This window comes from Peromyscus leucopus, chromosome 2 (assembly GCF_004664715.2).
Source record: "Peromyscus leucopus breed LL Stock chromosome 2, UCI_PerLeu_2.1, whole genome shotgun sequence".
NCBI classification, from domain to species: Eukaryota; Metazoa; Chordata; class Mammalia; order Rodentia; family Cricetidae; genus Peromyscus; species Peromyscus leucopus.
Window position 1 is genome coordinate 15,932,039 of NC_051064.1, and position 21,867 is coordinate 15,953,905.

Genomic DNA, 21,867 nt, shown 5'->3' on the forward strand with positions numbered 1-21,867 from the left:
TTACACATGTATCCATAGGTAGTCCCTACTATATCCACACATATACATGAGTATATTTCATATACATGAATACAGCGCAACAGACTCTGGTCTGCACTCTTCACCCCTAAGCCATGACCAAAGGGTCCATACAGTCCCAGGTTAGTCACTGGGAAACACAACACCAGCTACCTTACTACTACACTTTTTTTACAGCACAGCCCCATATCAAGGTTCTGATTTTACCTGTTCCTGCCCCTGCTTCATAGCTGAGTTTAGAATCAGTGCTTTCTTTCTTTTTCAAAAGAAAACTGTCTTCTAGGAAGGTAAAACTGGCTCAGCAGGGTCTGTTCTCTTGAGCTTCACAGGCCAGTGCAGAAAACAACATTAAAAAGAAAAAAAAAGAATAAAACAGGCTCATGAAAAAAGTCAGTGATGCAGGGATCTCTGTGAATCAGTGAGACATCACTCTTGGATACATTTTTAGGGCTCTGTTTAAAAAAAATCAGTGACACTGCATTCTTCCTTCAGGGTGGAAAGAGCATTCTGCATTATTAAAAATTTAACATTCTGCCTTTGTGATTTTCTCCCAAGCATTGTTAGAAGAAGACAACCAGTGGATGACCCAGATAAACAGACTCCAGAAATTAATTGATAGACTGGAAAAGAAGGTAGGTACTTTCTTTTCTTTCCACTCCCTCCTTCTTTGCAAGATCTTCTGACCCAGTTTCCTCCCTCCTGAATGTCCACCCATGCCTGTCACATGGATAGAGTACTGCTCAACATCCAGCTGACTCTCTGAATGGCTGGCTGATAGCTTGTTTTCTGACTGGTTGTTTGTTAAATCAAATATGAAAGCTCAGAGTTACATTTAAAATGAGGTCCAGGGCTGAAAACTAAATGAACTCTTAGGTTGTGTTTGAATGATGCTAATGGCATCTCATAGAAAAATACAAGTGAGGTCTTATGACTCAGTTTAATTAGGGGAAAGGATTATTCTATGCTCAACTTGTAGAAATTAACATGTTAAGTGATCACCTTAGCATCAAGCCTGCCTAGTAAGTGGACAAGAAGGGATATGATGAAGACTTCTTTGGAGCTCCATTGTATGTTCATAATTTACATATCTTTATGGAGCGATTCAGATTGTATCAAGTGTCCTAACAGTATACTGGTACTATGCTTATACAGTCTTAATGGTAATGGTGACCTTTGTCAATCAGTAAAAAGACTTGTTTTCTGTGACTTCAGGACAACAAAGAATGAATATTTTTTGCTTGGCAGAAAACCTGAGTTTTGAAGAACCCATGTATAATTGTACAAATAATCAAGCAAAGGAAGGGTGTTTGTTGTTTAAATGACTGATAGTCAGAACTGAATTCATAGCTAATGCTCAGTAGGTCCTGACATGTGCCAAAAAATTGCAATGTGCAGATGTTTACCTGAGGGAATGGTCTCCATGAGCTGGGTGCTTGGAAGGATTTCACATTCACCAAGTATGTAAGTTATATTTTAATACTGATGACAACTCAATTAATAATTTGATTACAAGCAATAGAAATCATCTTTCTAAATTTAATAAAATTGAGAAATTTCTGGAAGGGTATGGAAACGCTCATGAAATCCACAGATAATGGATTCTAAGACATGAATTCAGGAATTTGGGAGATAAGATGATTCCAGATGTCTAGCTAGCAAGAGCTATAGTTTCTTGGGCTATGTCCACTAGAATTAATGAGTTCAAACCATTTCCAGTCTGTTTATGTTCTACTCATGATTCCAGGTGGGAAGATGGGCTTGGTGTTGTTAGGGTCACATGCTAGCCTCTTGGAGAAAGTGGGGGGCAGGTGCTTTCAGACCACTGCCGTGGAAAGAGAAGAGTAATTCATGGAAAAGAAAATGTGTTGACATTTAAGTTGGAATAAATGCTGATTAGCTAACAAACTGAAGAAGTAAAGTTTTAGTAAACAATGAAGAAATTAATTGGAGAGGACGGCGAAGGCATGAAAGTGGAAAGGCTTTGTCTTTCATTTAGGAAAGGAGTGAGGACTAAGTTGCTGTGGTGATTGCTGCCTGATCGTGAGGGACATTTCTAACAGGGATTTGGACTTAGTCTTGGGAACTACAGACACATTTATTATTCTTTAACTGGTAATTATAAACATATGATCTTTTGGTAGAAAACCAAGCAGTGAGATACAAATTGCCTTAAATCAAGATCAAAATGGATTAAAACAAGAAAAGACTAGGTTGCAAGCTGAAGAAGTCATCTCCATCAACAGTATCAAGTTTGTGTACTAGAACCCAGAGATGGGTCCATACTATGTGAGTGAATGGAAAGGAAAGACTTCCAAGATCAGAAGTAGAATTAACAGTACCACCATCTGGGTATGCTGGGAACCCACAAACAGTCTGAGGATATCAGCCTATCTGAGTCCATAGAAACTGTCTCATAGAAATGGGGGGGGGACGAGGGGTGCCCCACTCTGAGGTGCAATGAGAAAGGAAGCTGGCTTTCTAGATGCATCAGCTTCAGGGTACAATAGGCAGAGGTACCCCTTTAAGTGTCAGTAACGAGGTCAGGCTGACAGGTCAGGTTTACACTTGGCACAGCTGAGGTGAAACCTCCAGGCCTGAACATGGACCAGATGCTGAAAACAAGGTTCTTTCTATACAAGGAGAGTCATGTCAGAGGGAAGCATCCCTGGATAGCTCCAGGACTTCTGCCAGGGCATCTTCATTGACATTGGCCTCCTACTGGAACAAACACATGAACTATAAGCGTGTTGCAGATCAACTTTCCTCTTTCATTTCAAAAAAACTAAATTTTCAGCTAGGACTAAAGGAAAAACATGAAAATTAGTTTTCTGATATCGAAAGGCCTAGGAATATGAGACTCTGTTTTGAAAAGAGAACCCAATGGAAACATAAGGGTTCCTGTGTTAAATAAGTTTACATTCTTTTAAAGAACAAAATACTTCTTTTTGAAGTGGTTTTAAAGGGAAACTATCTCTTCTTGGTGTATGGAATATGTACAGTTCTTTTTTCTGGAATGGCTTAAACTTTAGTAATAGCTTTCTAACCTGTTTTAAATCAAAGTATTGTCACATCCCTTTCTTTCCCAGACTTTTGTCTCCCTCCCTTCCTGTGAAACGGTTTTATTGTGAGAGCAGCATCCAAGAGAGTTGCTGAAAGTACAGTGTGATGGTGTTCAGCCTGGGCCTCCCACTGTGTGGTGCTCAGCGTGAGCTGTCTTAACGAGTAGTGGAGCAGTATGGGTTAGGTTTTCTTGTATGATTTATCCTGCACTGTGCTGAATTAGGTTTCCAGAGGACAACTACCCAATTGCCAAACAGGGGCTAAGTGCATGTCGTCTCACTGCTGACTCCCTTGTTTCCTGTGGTTGTTAGCATTAGATGTGATCTCCCTGTTAAAAGAAAGTACATTTGAGGGAGAACTTAAATTATTTTTTCTGCCTATTAAATATTTGTGATAATCCTTTCTAGACTATAAACTAAACATGATACCATTCAAGGGTTGGTGGTTAATAACATTCATGACTCCTACAAGTTTTTCAGGTTTTTGTCTGTCCTTTCCAGTCTCCATGGGTAATAATGGATGTAGCTAGAGTTTTCCTGCCTGGCCCACAGTCAGGACAAATCTCTGTCACCCGCCAGTCCCACAGCCACTCAGACCCAACCAAGTAAACACAGAGACTTATATTGCTTACAAACTGTATGGCCGTGGCAGGCTTCTTACTAACTGTTCTTATAGCTTAAATTAATCCATTCCCACAAATCTATATCCTGCCATGCGGCTCATGGCTTACCGCCATCTTTTCATGCTGCTTGTCAGGGTGGCGGCTGGCAGTGACTCCTTCTGCCTTCCTGTTCTTTCTTTTCTCCTCTCTGTTAGTCCCACCTATACTTCCTGCCTAGCCATGGACCAATCAGTGTTTTATTTATTGACCAATCAGAGCAACACATTTGCCATATAGACCATCCCCCATCACAGCCAAGTGCAGACCATCTCAGACACCTGCACTCGGGCCTGTGGTCCTAATCAATCCTCTACGCGGACCTGCTGGGTAAAGCCACGAGGAACCCAAGAACAGGCTCCCACAGGACATACAGAACATCCCACAGCAAATGGATGGTACTGAAGTTATAACCATGCTAAATTGAATTTATACAAAAGACCTATAGGGCTGGGGAGATGACTCTAGGCATAAATGTACCCCATGCCAGCAAGAGAATCCCAGTTCAAATACCTAGACCCATATAAAAGCTGGGTGCAATAGCACCAATCTGTATCCCTGTGCTTCTCTGGGGAGACATATGGGAGGCAGCGACTGGAGAATTCCTGGAAGCTCACAGGCCATTTATCCCCTTGAGTGAAGCAGCAAACAAGAAAGAGGCCCTAGCTCCAGCAAGATAGAAGGTGAAGTCTGATGTTCAAGGTTGCCTTCTGACCTCCACACTTACACACACACACACACACACACACTGACTTTTAAATCAAATGGAAAAGAAAAAAGAAAAAAATCTTTAATGTTAAACAAAGCAAAGGCAATGATAAGGACTGTTTTTTCCCCAGTGCATCATCAGGTCACCAGAGGAGGACTGACTGAGGGTGGCACACTCAGGAGCAAAGCTTTTCTTCCCTTCCATCAGACAATATAGAACTGAAAAGTGAGAGAAACATTGTCAGAGATTGCCAGCTCACAGCTCTGTCAGTGCTGTCCTCCGAGTATTCCATTCACATTCTTATTCCTTACACGATTTTACTTTGGAAAAGCCATGATTTAGATGGGGCCTTCACCCAGGCACTCATTGATTCTGCGATGTCTATGTGCCTAGCAGCGTTCTGGCAACAGCAGTCCAGAAATACTTAAAACGGGTAAAATAGTTTGTCTCTACAAAGACAGACAGAAATACGTGAAAGAATCTATGAAAGAAATCAAATCAAACAGCTGAACTCCTGAAGTCGGGAATGTGAGTGGATGGTCTGGAAAGATCTGTGCAAAGGATGCTGTATTAAAACTGGGTGTGAAAGATAAGAAGGAGCCATCTAGAGGAAGGCCTATGGGGAAAGGAATTTACAGCAGAAGGGACTGAAAGTGAATCCCAGAGTTGATCAATCACTTGCCCAGAGCTCTACCACACACAGCCAAGCCAGAGCAGACCTGCTCTGTGATGACCAGTTTAACACTGTCTAGCTTAAACTGGACTTCTACAATGGCCAATTTATTCCAAGTTCTTTGAGGGAAATATTTCACGTATTCCTCACTTGAATACACGTATCTTCACAAGTGTTGAAGGTTTACTCTCTTGGTTTTACTGGGTATATCAGTGTTAACCACTGACCTGAAGGTCTTTGTAAAAGTCTTTCATTCATGAAGACTGACATTCAAAGGTTCTCTCCTAGACTCCACATGTACACCGTGGTGTACACATGCCTACACACACACACACACACACACACACACACACACACACACACACACACAAAGGTTTTAAAAGTTTGAAAAAATATTTATTTTATTTTAACAAATATTAGTAGTTGTTTTCCTTTATTTTTCAATTCACCAATTTTAGTAAATAAATCGTACGTTGGAGCATGAAAGCATTATAACAATAGACAAATATCTATGATGCCCTCCTAACGAAAGAAAGACGTGATAATACTCACAGCAAAGTCAGTCTGCCTGTTAGACTGGTCATTCCAACTTTACTTCTCCTCAGAATGCATTTCTAGTCTCCCCTTTGCTCTCTGATGGCACCAGTGAAGTGAGCAGTAACAACTTAAACATTGTATAAGTAACTTCTTAACATTGGTTTTTAGTAATGATACAGTATCTCTTTATTGGAACAGCTCAATTTGTAAAATGAAAATTAGTTCCTCTCCTTTCAAACAATAAAGTACTTCGGGCTCAATATTAACCATGGAAACAAAACTACACTGTGGTTTTATGCCAATTGTTTTAGTTATGTAACTTGACATCTTTTTCTTTTTCTCTACCTTTACTTCCCCTGACTGAAGGATCTGAAACTTGAGCCCCTGGAAGAAGAAGTTATTGAAGAGAGCACTAAACCTGTGAGTGATTTCCATATCAGAATGCAGAGATACATACTTTGAAGACAAGATTTACTTCCTTCAAAATCTAGTGCCCCAATAACAAGTTGAAAACTTAAATAATGGATGGACACATTTCACTCCTTTTAGATTTACCATGGCACTTATTATCACATCTATTATTTTTTGCTTTCAAAAACAATAAACATTTCATGGCATGCAAAAAAGCAAGATAAACCCATCATAAGAGTTACCAGGGCTGGGCGGTGGTGGCTCATGCCTTTAATCCCAGCACTCGGGAGGCAGAGGCAGGAGGATCTCTTTGAGTTCAAGGCCAGCCTGGTCTCCAAAGTGAGTTCCAGGAAAGGCACAAAGCTACACAGAGAAACCCTGCCTCTTACTAAACCCAAGAACACAGTATATAGACAGATTTCAGAAAAAAAAATTACAATTTCAGCAATTTTCCAATTGTTTTGCTCTTTCTTTAAAGCTCTTATTCATTTTGCTTGGCTAATGTGGATTTGTGAGGACCAAATGCTTCACATCAGGCAATAGTTGCTTGTGTGAACGAACTTGTCACGCACAAGGTGCAAAATGAAGTTTTTATAAACTTAGAGACAATGAGTTGTTGCATAATTGAATATGATAGGCAAAGAAGGAGGCCATCAGATGTCATCATAAAGGCATTTTGTAAACACCACTAGGTTGAGTACTGTAAAGGCCTAAGCTGAAACCTAGTCCTGTTTATCACTATATCTCTAGCATTTAGCTTAAATCTGGGGGTGTAGTAGCATTAGCCTCATTTCAAAGAAGAAGAAAGTAAGGTGCAGAGAGATTTAAATTTACAGCTGAACTCCGGAAGCCCAGACACTCACACTCAACACTCTGGTAACGCTCTCAACTCAGTGTCTCGTGGATTTCTCACCACTGCAGGAGAGGTGCTTATTGCTAGCAAGGTTGTGGGTTAACACTGGATTTTTTTTTTTTTTGTTCGTGGGATTTTTTCCATCGTGAGAACAGATTAGATTTATTGGTGGGCTTATTGAAACATAGCAAATCTAGCCATTATTGCATCTAACTTTTTGAGCCATTATATAATGATGAATCCAAGATATGATTTACATCCTAAAACCCATTTTCCCCATCATCCCAAAGTAAGGGAAATAAGATATCATAGACAAAATTTTTATAAGACATTTATCACTTTAGTTGGCAGCGTGAACCTGGGAGAGCAAGCAGGGCCTACAACTGAGGCAGACTAAAGTCTCATGTAATAACCCACTTTATTCAGAGCATCAACTTTATTCAGGCAAGTTATACTCTAAAGGTTAAGAAGAGTCACCTGAGTAAAGTGTGCAATCACAAGGACAAGGTGTACATGGCAAAAACATGTTTTGCACAGAGGTATGTGAACAACAGCTGGAGTCAACTCACTCCTATCTGATACATCTGGGAGGGCAGGAAAGCACATTCCAACAATTCTGTGTTTTGAAGAAACTGATGTCACAAGACTATTGTCTTATTTTCTTGGAGATCTCTTACAAGCTCTGAGAATTCTCACATGACTTTACTCTTGGACTATGTTCTGACAGTAAGACTATGTAGTATCCCTCAATTTTATGATACAAATACCAGTATTTCAATTTTTTGTATCCAAACTTAAGAAAAAAAAACAAATACCGTGTTTAAGGCCTCATAGGCAGTAAGAGTGAAGCCAATTCATTTGTATTTATACTCCTTGCTCTTGAGAAAGGAGAAGAAACAAGAGAGCAAATGGTAGAAACAGATAGAAGAAAACTCCATAACTTTCCAGTACTCTAGAGCTTTCAGAGTACTTAAAATCTGCAATAAATAAATGCATGGAATGTGTTAAAGGACATTCAGTAAATGTCACTTGCTAAAAGCAAAAGCACCTTCCATAAACAAAATACTGAAGGATCAGCTGTGCATCAGTTGGTGAAAAGGTCTAGAGATAAATTTGTGAATACTATTTGTCAGAAAACAGATGAGAAGGAAACAATCAATTAAACTGGAACCAGTAATAAAATGTGGTAAAGAATATTATAGATGAGTATACGTTTTTCACAAGGGGACATGATCAGAGAATGCATCCAGAATTATATATTTAATACAAAACCATAAAGAAGGGACTGTAAGAGCCCCCAGGAGATAGAGAATTCCAAGAAAACAAGGCTCTCTAAATCAACATGTTCAAAGCTCATGTGGACTCCGAAGGAGGCAGCAAGCACAGGTCCTGCCGGGTCTGCACCAGTTCCTCTGCATTTACATTATGGCTTCCAGTTTAGTGTTCTTATGGGATTCCTGAGTGAGGGGATGAGTGAGTCTCTGATTCTTGTGCCTTCCTTTGGTTCTTCTCATTTTGATTTGTCTTTTCCAATTCCTATGTGACTTAGAAACCAGTTTGGTTCCTAATGAGAGACAGAAAGGGAGTGGATGCAGAGGGGAGAGCAGATGGGGAGGAACTGGAAAGAGTAGAGGAAAGGGGAACTGTAATCAGGACATATTATGTGATTTTTTAAAAAAAATCTATTTTCCATACCACAAGGACACTTGCTCTACTGTGTTCATACCAGCATTATTTATAATAACCAGAACCTGGAAACAACCTAGATGCCCCTGAAGAATGGATAAAGAAAATGTGGTACAGTTACACAATGGAATATTACTCAGCTGTAAAAACCAATGATCACAGGAAATTTGCAGGCAAATGGAGGGAACTAGAAAAAAAAAATCATTCTGAGTGAAGTAACCCAGACCCGAAAGACAAACATGGTATGTACTCACTCATAAGTAGATATTAAAGTAAAGTACAGGATAACCAACCTACAATCCACAGCCTCAGAGAGGCTAGAAAACAAAGAGGGTCCAGAGAGGGATGCATGGATTTCCCTGGGAAAGGGAAATAGAAAAGATCTCCTGGGTAAACTGGGAGTGGGGATGGGGGAGGTGAGGGGATGGGAGCTTGAGGGATGCAGGAGTCAGGTTGGGGGCAGGACGGACGGGAGAGTAGTCAAAGAGATGTCCTGAGTGGGGGTAGGGGACATTTCAGGGTTAGGGAGAAACCTGGTGCCAGGGAAACTCCCAGGAATCCACAAGGATGACCCCAGCTAAGACTCCTACCAATAGTGGAGAGGGTGTCTGAACCACTATAATCAGATCAGTGAATACCCTAATTGTCACCAGAGAGCCTTTATCCAGTGACTGAGGGAAGCAGATGAAGAGGTCCATAGCCAAGTACTGGGTTGAACTCCAGGAATCCTGCTGAAGAAAGGGAGGAGGGATCATATGAGTCAGGGGGGTCAAGGTCATGATGGGTAACCAACAGAGACAGTTACCTGAGCTCGTGGGAGCACATCGACTCTAGACTAACAGTTAGGAAGCCTGCATGGGACCACCTAGGTCTTCTGCATGTGGGTGACAGTTGTGTAACTTGGTCTGTTTGTAAGGCTCCTAGAAGTGAGATCAGGACCTTTCTGACGCATAACTGGCTTTTGGGAACCTGTTTCCTGTGCTGGATTCCCTCACCCACCCTTGATGCAGGGGGAAGACCTCAGTCCTACCTCAACTTGGTGTGTCATGCTTTGTTTAAGCCCATGAGAGGCCTACCTCTTTCTGAATGGAGATGGAGGAGGAGTGGATGGGGTGGGGGGTAGATGAAAGTGGTGGGGGCAGTGTGTGTGGAGGAGAGGAGGGAGGGGAACTGTGGTTGGTATGTGAAATAAATGAAAAAAATGTTAATTAAATAAAATAAAAATTTAAAAAAACATATTTTCAATAAAAGGAAAAAAGAAAGGTGGAAATAAAAATGTAGGTATACTGTACAAGAAAAGTTACTTTACTTCTGAGGACATACTCAGGATGCAATTGTAGTAAGCAGAACATGTAGTAAATAGAGCAAGGCAATAGTAGATGTTTATTCTAGATGCTAAGTAAGCATGTATGCTGCACTAGTTTGCTGCTTAGTAACCTAACCCCTAACTTCAGGGACTTGGAAACAATAGCCACAACTTTATAGGGAGGAAAATTAGACGGGGATCGGTGGTGTGGTTCTTGTGACTCCCCGATGGCCCCCTTCAGATATCTATGGTCAGCTGGGCATCAGCTTTGCTGGTGTTGGCCAAGCCTTTCATACATGTAGAGGTCCAGAACTGCTCCTTGAGGGCTTAATTCACAGTCTACCACCTGGCTTGTTTTGTTTGCATAAAATTGTATTGAAATTGATTCCTTCCCATCGTTTACGTAACAGCTGTTGTCACTCAGTAACAGATCTGAGGAGTTGCTACAGGAACCAAGTAACACACAAAGCATGAAATACTTGCTGTCTGGTTATAGAAAATCTTTATTGACCCTGATCGATCAGGGTCACATGACAATCTCAGGGACCTGAGTTGGGGGGGGGGGAACGGGACTAACAGTCCCTTGGGTCTTTATTTGAAACTGTAATGCGCTGTCGTTTCTGCAGCCTTCACTTAGCCAAAGCAGTTAGAAAGCTAACCCAGGTCCCAGCGGAGGGAAACAGAAATGGTAGTTTTGTGGGAGGAACAGGAAAGTCACACTCTAGGGGGCCTGTAAGTTCTGGGGCCATGAAGGCCTCTGGTTGTTGGCAGTATTCATCTACTGAATCACGTAAGGATTGCTTTTCAACTGAAAGAGTTATCGAGAAACGGGTACGTAGAGGTCTGGAGCTCATATCTGTACCTAATAGCCCCCAAGAAATCCCTGACCCACAAAGTCCTTGCAGATGTCTATGAAAGGATGTGTCCATCATCATGTTGTCAGAAATCAATTCTATTTGGTTATTAGTACTAAACCAAATTCCTGGGAGAGTCACACAAAGAACTGATTGATCACACAAACCCTTGGGAGCTAGTCACAGGTTGTATCTTCTGATTCTTGATCTCCGACCCTAAGAGGAAATAAAACAAATGTCAGTTGGGTTGTTGAACTCAAGTGGGTATTTTTTTTTGCGGGGGCGGGGGGGGGGGGCGGGCGGGGGCGGGTTTCAAGACACTGTTCTCTGTGTAACAGCCCTAGCTGTCCTGGAACTCACTCTGTAGACTAGGCTGGCCTCGAACTCCTAGAGATTTGCCTGCCTTTGCCTCCTGAGTGCTGGAATTAAAAGTGTGCACCACTACCAGCCAGCTCTTAAGTGGCTATTTATGGAAATAAATAGATAAAATTTATAGACTGGTTCCAATACAATTTTAAAATGTTGTTTTTCCAGTCAAAAGCCCACACAATGATTCAGGAGCCCATAGTCCTCATTCTGAGTCTCTCTCATTCCCAAGATAGACCGTCCTCCTGCCAACAGAGAAGACACAAAAAAGGAATGTGACGGCTGACATCCTTTGTAACGTCAGGCTCAAATGTGATATCTAGAACTTCTGTTTGAACAGTTCGGTTAAAAAAAAAAGCATCAAGTGATTGCATCTAAATGCTGGGAAGGTATGACAGAGAGTCCCTAGTGTGCCTGGGAAAATGAGGAATGAATACTATGGGGTCTAACCATCTAATCCCCTTTAGAACACACACAGGAGACTCCATGCAAGAGAGACACCCAAAACTCTCTATAGTTACTACTTTAGATCAAAATCTGGCATGTATGGATATTATTAAGCTTTGTTTGTTAGGAATTGGTCTCTGGAGATCTGAAAAACAAGAATTTTAGATAAAGTAAACTGAGAGAGAGACAAACACATAAAGAGACAAACAGATAGACACAGAGAGGGGGAGGGAGGGAGGCAAGGGGAGAGAGAGAGAGAGAGAGAGAGAGAGAGAGAGAGAGAGAGAGAGAGAGAGAGAGAGAGAGAGAGAGAGAACGACAGTGATCAAACTAGGCCATAAGGCATGAATGGGGTGGGTGGATGAGAAACACACAGCCCTCACTGCTTGATTACAACAATGAATTCAAGCTGAGAGACATTTTTCAGCTAGGAAATTCTATGATTAGACACTGGGTCTCAATTCTTGGAATAGCCTTGCCACCCAATTGTTTTTGTGAAAAAATTTTTCCCTGGTCCATTAACCTCTGTGATGGTCTGTAAAAGCCAACTGAAGAACATCACTTCCTGGGGAGTGGGGAAGATCATACACTATTCATAGCCTGTTGAGTGCTCATATATACTTGTGGACAGGAACGTAGTTCTAACAGCTAAATAGCTGAATAATTTTATCACTGGCTTTAGTATTTCAATGGCAGTGCAATACTCTTTTCTCAAAAAACTGATAGACTTATTATTTGCTTTTAAAAACAAGAAGTCTTTGTGTGTGTGTGTGTGTGTGTGTGTGTGTGTGTGTGTGTGTGTGTGTAGCACTGGAATTTAGCTAGGACACATACATGTTAGGCAGGTGCTCTACCACTGAACTAAATCCCTAGCCCTAGAAATCTAGTCTTTATCTATCACTGCATACTCAGAATCCTGCATGTAGTATTTACTGTGACAAAATAAAAAAGCATTTATTGACATCCTGACCACTGTTCTACTGCTAAGAATAGACACCATGACAAAGCCAACTTTTATGAAAGAAAGCATTTAATGGGGGGCTTGCTTACAGCTTTAGAGACCTAGTCTATCATCATCATGGCAGGGAGCCCGGGAGCATGCAGCGTGGTGCACGTGGTGTTGGGGATGTGAAATCTGCATCCTAATCTGCAGACTGAGAGCAGAAGGAGAGAGAGACTGGGTCTGGCTTGAGCTTTTGAAACTTCAAAGCCCACCCCCAGTGACACACTTCTGTCAAAAAAAGTCACACCTACTTCAACAAAGACACGCTTCCTAATCCTTCTAACTCATTTCAAATAGTGCCACTCCCGTGGTGACGCCATGTGAGCCTGTGGGGCAATTCGTACTCAGCCCACCACGACTGGATATTTTCAGTGCCTCACATAGTTCCTACAGTCAATCAGTGCTTTACAAACAGCAGCTGTTTAACAGGCGCTGAGGAATTGGACAGAACAGGGAACAGAAGATCAGGGTTCAACTGCAGCCTCGGTGCCGCACGCCTAGCAATAGTGGGCAAGTTTTGTTTATGTTCCATATAATTCTTGTGAATTTAAATTTCCTTTTCACTTTTATGGGGCTATTTTTTAATACTTTTAAAGTTTTTCCCTCAATCTTTGCAGAAGAAGAAAGGATGAATATTGAGACCCATACTTCCATAAGAGGCACACAAATCTAGGCAGTTCTCTAGGGAATTGAAACTACAATTGTTATAATTGTATTAAGATTATTTAGGAAAAGCAGTTAGCAGCCAACCCACTCTGAGCCATTAAAAAGGGTGTAATAGCAACTTGTCTTGTTGCTATGGCAAAACATTTGACAAAGGCGACTTAGGAAGGAAGGCCTTACTGTTTGTTTGGCCTTATTGTTTTGAGGGTACACTCCATCATGACACCAAAGTACCAGAGGCAGGGGCAGGAGGCAGCTGGTTCTCTTATGTCCACAGTCAAGAAGCAGAGACAGGTAAATGCTGGTGCCCAGCTTGCTGGCTCCTTGCTCAGTCCAGGACCCCAACCCCGGGAATGGTGCTTACAGTTAACCTGGGTCTTACCAGTTAAATTAGCCTGATACAGAAACTCCCTCACAGACCAAGCCCAGAGGTTTGTCCCCTAGGTGATTCTGGATCTGATCACCTGACAGTATGGAGCATCGCACAGTGTTGTGGCATCCTGAATAGCACATGTTGTAAATGGGTAATATGATAGCCCTTTAATCACCGATGCAGCACTGGAAACGTATCCATAAGCCCACGTTTTTAAAAGCAAATTTGATTGTAACGATTGTCACAGTATCTGATACCAGAAAATATCCAAGAAGCTGAAGCTATGCAGATTTCAATAGAACCCTTTAAAACTTGGTATCTTTAGGGGGTGGTGATGACTCAGCTGCACATCAGAGGCACTTTGGAAAGTTTTTAAGATACCAAGATACCGGTGCCTGGGTCAGCCACCTCCGCCTCACAGAGACCTACTCTTGAAAGTTCCTCCGTAATTCTAATGGCTTCTCTTGCTTAATTTTAAAAAGGAAACGCCTCGGCGCAGAGGCCACTTTTTTTTAGCTTATGTTGCTATATATTTTCAGGCTTTTGTGTAACTTGAGATACGGAATAGTCACGGCTTTCCCAGGTCAGTTTCTGGCTGGCAGTCGTGCGTGTGACTGCAAGCTCCCATTATTCCTCCACAGCACATCATGCTCGTGCAGCGCCAGATGTCCGTGACAGAAGATGATCTGGAAGAGTTCCAGCTCGCTCTGAAACACTACGTGGAGAGCGCCTCAGCCCAAAGTGGGTGCCTGCGGTAAGCGCTCACATGCAAGCCCCCACCAGCTCCACACAGGTGGTGAGCGTGGGAGTTTGGGTGAGGGTGGAGGTGTCGGAGCACAGGCATTTCCAAATCCTCATCTTCAATTCTGCAGAGCAGTTCAGCCCTCTGGGATATGGCATTTGCAGAGTTTAACAGGATATTTTCTGTTTGATCTTAGAACCAGGGTTGATTTAATCATTAGGCGTACCAAGGGAAATAAAGTGGAGAGTCATCTGAACGAGAAGGGTTTCAAATAGATTGCAATCTCCGCTTTTGCACACAGGCTACCAGCACCCATTGAAAATCATCTGTGGAGACAAGGCTCCTACTCATGGGTGTCTGGCCTCAATTACCCTGTGGACTAATGACCATTTCCACTATTGTGAGGATAGCAGGGCTCTCCAAAATTAAGATTTTATGATTGCTTCATAAAAACAATGGCAATATCTCTTTCCTCCATCCCATGGCTTCCTCTCCACTGTTATGAAAAGACTAATAAAATATGTTACACCTCATCTGTAGTTTTTCATTACAACTGGTCTAATAAAACAGTACTAGAACAGTTGTCCACAAACAATGGTAGAATTCCTATCATGAGGATTCTGCAGTACCCCTCCAAGGAGTGTCATGTCAAATGCTAGGTATTTGGCTAGACTTTATGAGTATGCTACCTTCAAACCCAGAAACCCATAGGCACAGCCATCTAGCAATAACCCAGCATTACCTGTTCTATCTTACCATGCCTCAGATCTGACCAGGCTCTTCCATAAATATACATCCAGCCAGTCTCTCATGCTGTGCCAGAAGACCCAAACTTACCTGTGTTTAGAAAACTTCCATAACAATCTACCTCCACCTGCAAGCTTATTTCAACTGCATTCCCTAATGTTCTTTCAATGTTCAGGGAGTGTGTTTTAGCAGATGTGTGTTAGTGAGGTATACATCTGTATGAGCATAAAAACACATGCATTACATCTTTGTTTTGCCCTTCTGTCTGGTGGTTAATGGATTTTTATTTATGCTCAAGCCTACCATTCAGGTCTCTGCAGTAAACTAGGATTAAACTTGGGCTAAAACTGGGATTGCATAGCTTTGTGTCTTAGGGATTTTTGCTAGCTGTAAACCTCACTTTTTACCATCAAGAACCTTGTGGAGGCAGGCCTGCTCACACCAACCTGTGATCCCAGCTACTTGAGGCAGGAAGATAACTAGTCCATGAATTATCTTGGTGATAGAATGAATTTAAGTCCAACCTGGCAATTTTAGTGAGACCTTGTCCCAAACAGAGAAAGCATTAGGAATGTACTTCAAAAGTAGAATACTTGCCTAGCATGTATAAGGCCTTGGGTTCAATCCCTACATACACACACACTTCATGGATGTTTATGTGTGAACTGCCCAATATGGTATGTTCCATGCACTGAAGACTGTAAATCTGAGCCAGATTCACTAACTCCTTCTTCCTGACTAATCCTCTACCTCTGCAGTGTGAGCATCATTAACTCCTTTCAACCTCCCAGTGCAGCCTTTTGTAACAGACACTAGGAAAAGTTGCACTTTTGTGACTGTTATTCTACTTTCTATCAGGATCAGAAGAGCACAAATAAAAGTATTTTCACCCTTGGAAGAATTAGAGATTTGACAAGACAGGAATGTATGTAGCTTCTAAAAGCCCACTCATTTAAAAATAAAACTACTTGGAAAACGCAAAAGGAACCTATGCAGTTGCAGAGCATTGAACTCAGTAAACTCTTTCTGAAATAGCAAGATAGGGGGAAAGTCTGTGCTGAATTCCTGGGGCTCGGTTAGATGTTTTATACTTATTAAAAGGACACAAAAGTTCTTAAAGGTCTGAAACTGCTCTAGGTGCTGGAATAGCCCTGAGAAGAGGATCCTGCTGTGGGCAGGTCAGAGAGGTAGTAGTCTGTAATGCTTGCTGCAAACCATGCAGAATCAGGAAGACCTATCCCTGCTATGAGCAGAGGCGAGGAGAGGACCACTTCCTGAAGGACAGACTCCCAGCCTTGCCTTTTCTTCCAAGTACTGCTGTGTCTCTTAGTGGTTCTTCATCCACTTGTTGCTGATTCTTCAGCTATTTTTTTTTTTTGCAGGAATTGTTAGAGTGTAGATTTTATCAGATGTAATGAGTATCAGAAAATGACCACACTGGTGGAACACCTTGTGGAAGAGACTTCTCCAGTCTAGATTCAGTGTTTCACATGAACCGGTCAATCAATTCCAGTTCTCTACTTGTTGATGAATCATCAAATGCCACTCACGTCAGCAGCCATGATCCTGGGTACCCTCCACAGCTGCCTAGTGCTGAGCTGATGAAGCTCTATGAATTAGCAAAGGCTTAAGGTTTCTTTCCCATAATGCTTAGCTAAGTCTCCTCTTGCAAGACACAGCTGCCAAGGGTGATACCTTACGAGGTTAGTCATTTTCATCTATTTTCTTATCTAGTTTTCACCGGAATTGCTACAGGCATTTATTACATCGAGTTTAGAAAAAAAACAGACTCTGGTGTGTTAAAAACTTGCCCAAGCTGCACTCAAAACCATGTGTCTAATCTTTGTCAGGATAATCCTAGTTGAATTAAGGATTCCTGAACTTTTTGTGGCTAACTAGGAGTGGAATGCATCCCCAAGCTCCTTCCTGTTTCAGTTATAACAGTAATCATCTTGTTAAATCCAGGCAACAAATTTAGAACCTCAGCTCTGAGTATTCCCTAAGAAACTTGGAAGTTTGAGGACTGACAGAGGTTTGGTTATAGTATTCTATCAATGGTGCTTTAAAGATTTGGGATAGGGCTGACAAGATGGCTCAGTGGGTAAAGGCGCTTGCCACCAAGCCTGATAATCTGAGTTCCATCCTTGGGTTCTACATTATGGAAAAAAAAGAACTGACTTCCACAACTTATCTCTGACCTCGACATACCCACCCTGGTGTGCATGCTTATACACACACAAGCACAAGAAATCATAGATATAGATATAGATACATATATTTATATATATATATATATAGTTATATATATTATTTGGAGAAAAACTCAGATCATTCATGTAAGTAGATATATAATGACATAGTATTACATGCTGCTCACTTTCTCTGCAATTACAAATGCTCAGTACCTTTTGTGAGAGAATCACCAGTTGAGTAAATGGCATATACAATGTGCTCTTAGAATCAGCCTTGATGCCAGACAGGAAATAGCTTCTGCCTTCAATGATTTTATGATCTAACTTTGGAAACAGGATCCTTACTCATGAAGGTAGAAAGCAATTCCAATCATCCTTGTCCTAAAATTCTGGTGTTTCAATAGGACTAAGTGATCTCTGAGGCTATATAATTCTAGAAATATAATATGTTCATATTTCCAATGTCAAAGGCCTAGGAAACATGACTGTGGATTATATTGCAAAAATTACTCTTGAGACACCCTTAAGAATAAATGGAGTGCTGGTTGGGCGATGGTGGCGCACGCCTTTAGTCCCAGCACTCGGGAGGCAGAGGCAGGCGGATCTCTGTGAGTTCGAGGCCAGCCTGGGCTACCAAGTGAGCTCCAGGAAAGGCGCAAAGTTACACAGAGAAACCCTGTCTCGAAAAAAAACCAAAAAAAGAAAAAAAAAGAATTAATGGAGTGCATTGAAACATTAATTATAAATATGTATGAATAAAATAAAATATGGTGGACAAACCTAGACCTCAGTGTAGAGAAATGTGGGGAGTATGTACCCACTATTACATTTTTTCTTCATTGGTTTGGCCTTGTGGGTAAGGCAGGGCAGGCACTTAGAGAAGGAAGAAAGCCAAGAGTAAAAGAGAGTCCTCTGCAGTCCTCATAGAGCCATTCACAGAGGGAAAAACTGAGGTTGAGTATGGGCCAAAGGTGGCACACTTAATGAGTGGTAGTCCTGTTAGGACATTCTTTAGTCCACCATCTATCACACCATGATATCTTTAATCCTCAACCCTAGTCTTCAACAAGCTTGGGCATTGTGCTGACATGTGAATTCACTGGGAGGGCAATGCTGTAGATCAAACACAGGGTCTCCCACCTGCTACACAGTGCTCTACCAATGAGTACATCTCCAACGTGTGATTGCTGGAGGAGTATCTCATCACTTAGCCAAAGCTAGTCTCAAACTCAAGACCCCCCTGCATCTGTCCTCCAAATGCTGGAATTACAGGTTTACAAGCCTTTCTGTGCTAGTCTAGAAAATGTAAGGTTCTCATAGTACAATAACTGGGCTTTTAAGATGATGAGTAATATTAGTAACTAGTTTGCAGGAGGCAATTAATGAGGGACCTGAATACTAGGCTGAGTGTTTTAATCTTTACTCTAAAGAAAACATAGTTAAAGTTTGCAACATATTTGAGCATTAGGGACACCTTCAAGACACTAAATAAGCTATAGATTCTCTTCCCAGGAAAAAGTATATGTGCACATTAATTTGCAGGTCACTTTGGAGGTTTATGAAAAAAGTCACAAAGCTTACCCATGAACTTTTGGGGTAAGAAATACAAACTCCCTATTGTATTATCATCATATAGCAAATATTTATTCAGCAAAATCTTGAGTTAGTAATATTTGTACATCATGCATAATGAATAATTATATTTTTTTAAAAATGTGAAAAATACCATACTTACAGAAATTAAAGGAACAAAATGTTCTGTATTCATGCTCCACACTGCCATGAACAGGATCTTTTTTGTTTTTTTGTTTTTTTTTTTTTAATATGTTGTTTACAGAATAAATACAAGTGAAAGAGCCTGCAGCAGAGTTTCGGAGGTGTCAGGAGCAGGCCAAGAGAGTCTGTTAAAGAGCTGGCTTAGTACCAGCCAGGAAGGGGTTGTTGCTGGTATCGGGAAGTGAGCACAACAGTGTTGCCATTGTGAGTGAAAGACTGAGTAAGCTCTAGAGCTGGAAAACGTGGGTTTAGGTCCAGGACCAGATGGGAGAGCAGGTGGATGGACAGGCAGTCACGTAGACATGTCAACAACAGGGAACCCAAACAAGCTGAAGCTCCAGGGACAGTCAGGGAGTTCTTCACTTGCCAGTCTGGGATGCACTCAACAGGTATTAGATAATAGGTTGGTGTGGAGCTGTATGTACCATTGAAGTATTATGCTACTTTATGGGGTCTAGATGAAGGAGTTACACCCTTTCCTGAGTCTGATGTATTTAGCAACTTCTTGGGCCTGGTTTCCGTGATACGATTTTAATACATCCATGTGCCTCTGCCATTGCAACTCACTCCCAATGAACCTAAGGGATGGCTTCATCCCAGGAAGAGGTCCTGCACCAGTTTGTGCTGGGTGGCAGTGCCTGACTGATGGTGCAGCTTCTGGTCCACCCAGGGGGTACATTCCTCCTTTTCCCTCAAAATGGAATCAGAAGATACTTGCAAAATGGAGTCTTCTAGAGCAGCGTGCAGCCTTTTGACAAGTACAGTTATATGCAATATATGATAACTTACAGTAAGGCATAGCCTGACTTAACACAGCCAGCCAGGATGGGACCTAGGACACGACTGCGCGGTGCCTGCACACCCGGCACTGTCTGTGGCGAGATCTAAACCACGGTGCAGGAGGACACGGCTGCGCGGTGCCTGCACACCCGGCACTGTCTGTGGAGAGATCTAAACCATGGTGCAGGAGGACACGGCTGCGCGGTGCCTGCACACCCGGCACTGTCTGTGGCGAGATCTAAACCACGGTGCAGGAGGACACGGCTGCGCGGTGCCTGCACACTCGGCACAGTCTGTGGAGAGATCTAAACCATGGTGCAGGAGGACACGGCTGCGCGGTGCCTGCACACCCGGCACTGTCTGTGGCGAGATCTAAACCACGGTGCAGGAGGACACTTTCTCTTTTTACATTCTGATGGGAGGATGAGGATGATATTGTTGATAAAATAATTACTAACATAGTAATATTTATTGGGCACTTATGTGCAGGGATTATCTTTATTTCTGTGTACGAAGCTGCCACATTTCATTCTTATCAATAATTTGATAAACTCTAAACTTTATTTTTTATTTCCTTCACCTCATAATTAAACATACTGAGGCAAGGAGATCCAGAGAAACTTTGAAGGCTTACAGAAAGGCCAGGGTTTTGTTTTATTTTGTTTTTTATTTTTTTTATTTTTATTTTGTTTTTACATAGAGTCTCAGAGTCTCTCTGTAGCTCAGGCTGACCTAAACATCCACTCTCAGCCTCATGAGCAGGATCTTTAAAAACAAAAAGCTATTAAAATTCCTTTGTGTACTTACTGCCACCTGCTGGTCACAAATAGATAAATCCTAAATCTTCCTTGATTATTTCACTGATCAATCCTTATTTTTTAAATCCTTCATTTTGCTTCCTAATTTAAACATACTACGAAACATTCGACTAAGAAGATATCCTTTAAGAACTCAGTTTTTGCATACACTGTGCTTTTGTCTCTTCTTACACAAGCCCACGAGCTTGTCCCTCTGCTCCTCTGTTTCCATGTTGATTGGGCTCTTGCTCATGTCTCCTACCAACTGCTCAGCTTTTCTCTGTGCTTTATCTGACTGCCCTCTATTATGCTCCACACTGCTGTGAGCAGAATACTTTAAAAACAAGTTACTTTTGCCGGGCAGTGGTGGCGCACGCCTTTAATCCCAGCACTCGGGAGGCAGAGGCAGGCGGATCTCTGTGAGTTCGAGGCCAGCCTGGGCTACCAAGTGAGTTCTAGAGAAACCCTGTCTCAAAAAAAAAAAAAAAAAAAAAAAAAAAAAAAAAAAAAAAAGTTACTTTTAATAAATTTTGGCACAAAGGATGCCTAGTTAAACTTTTGAATGGGGACTGGAGAGATGGCTCAGTGGTTAAGAGCACTGACTGCTCTTCCAGAGGACCCGGGTTAGATTTCAAGTACGGTGGCTCCCAAGTGTAACCTTAGTTTCAGGGGAATATGATACTCTTTTCTGGCCTCCATGGGCACCAGGCATGTAAGTGATGTACAGACATACACACAAGCAAAACACAAAACAACACAAATAATAAATTAAGAACTTTTAATAAAAGTGGTCAAAGATAATATTAAACTGAAACTTGTATGCCAAAATAGATGCACTGGGCTACTCAATTCTTGATAAATCCATTTGATAGTCTACCCAGCTTAAGTTACTTTGTTTCCTATACATATAGGTAACATTGTTGTATACTACACATAGAGATTAGAAAATTTGGTTCGCTTCTGTCTGTGTGGGCACTGTGAGTGGTCACAGATATGTGTATCAACATACATGTGTGCACACAGGTATGGATGGAGGCTGGAGGCTGTTAGGAGTGTTCCCTCATTGCTCTCCACATTATTCATTAAGGTAAACTAAGGCAGCTCGCAATGAGGATCGTGCAGCTTGTCGTTTACCCCTTGCCCCCTGAGCCGTCTCCCCTACCCCTTTCTCCGCTTCTTTAAGTTCCAGGGCCCAATCATGCCTCTTCTATTTCAG

The 21,867-nt window shown here is 41.8% G+C and overlaps 1 protein-coding gene across 1 annotated transcript in view; it reads left to right on the forward strand.

Moving 5' to 3' along the window:
• Necab1 (N-terminal EF-hand calcium binding protein 1) overlaps positions 1 to 21,867 on the forward strand; it is a 154,632-nt gene that overhangs the window by 119,484 nt on the left and 13,281 nt on the right. Inside the window, exons 8-10 of the mRNA XM_028871618.2 lie at positions 574 to 650; positions 6,022 to 6,075; positions 14,259 to 14,371. Coding sequence (XP_028727451.1) covers positions 574 to 650; positions 6,022 to 6,075; positions 14,259 to 14,371 — 244 coding nt within the window. The remainder of the gene's footprint in view (positions 1 to 573; positions 651 to 6,021; positions 6,076 to 14,258; positions 14,372 to 21,867) is intronic.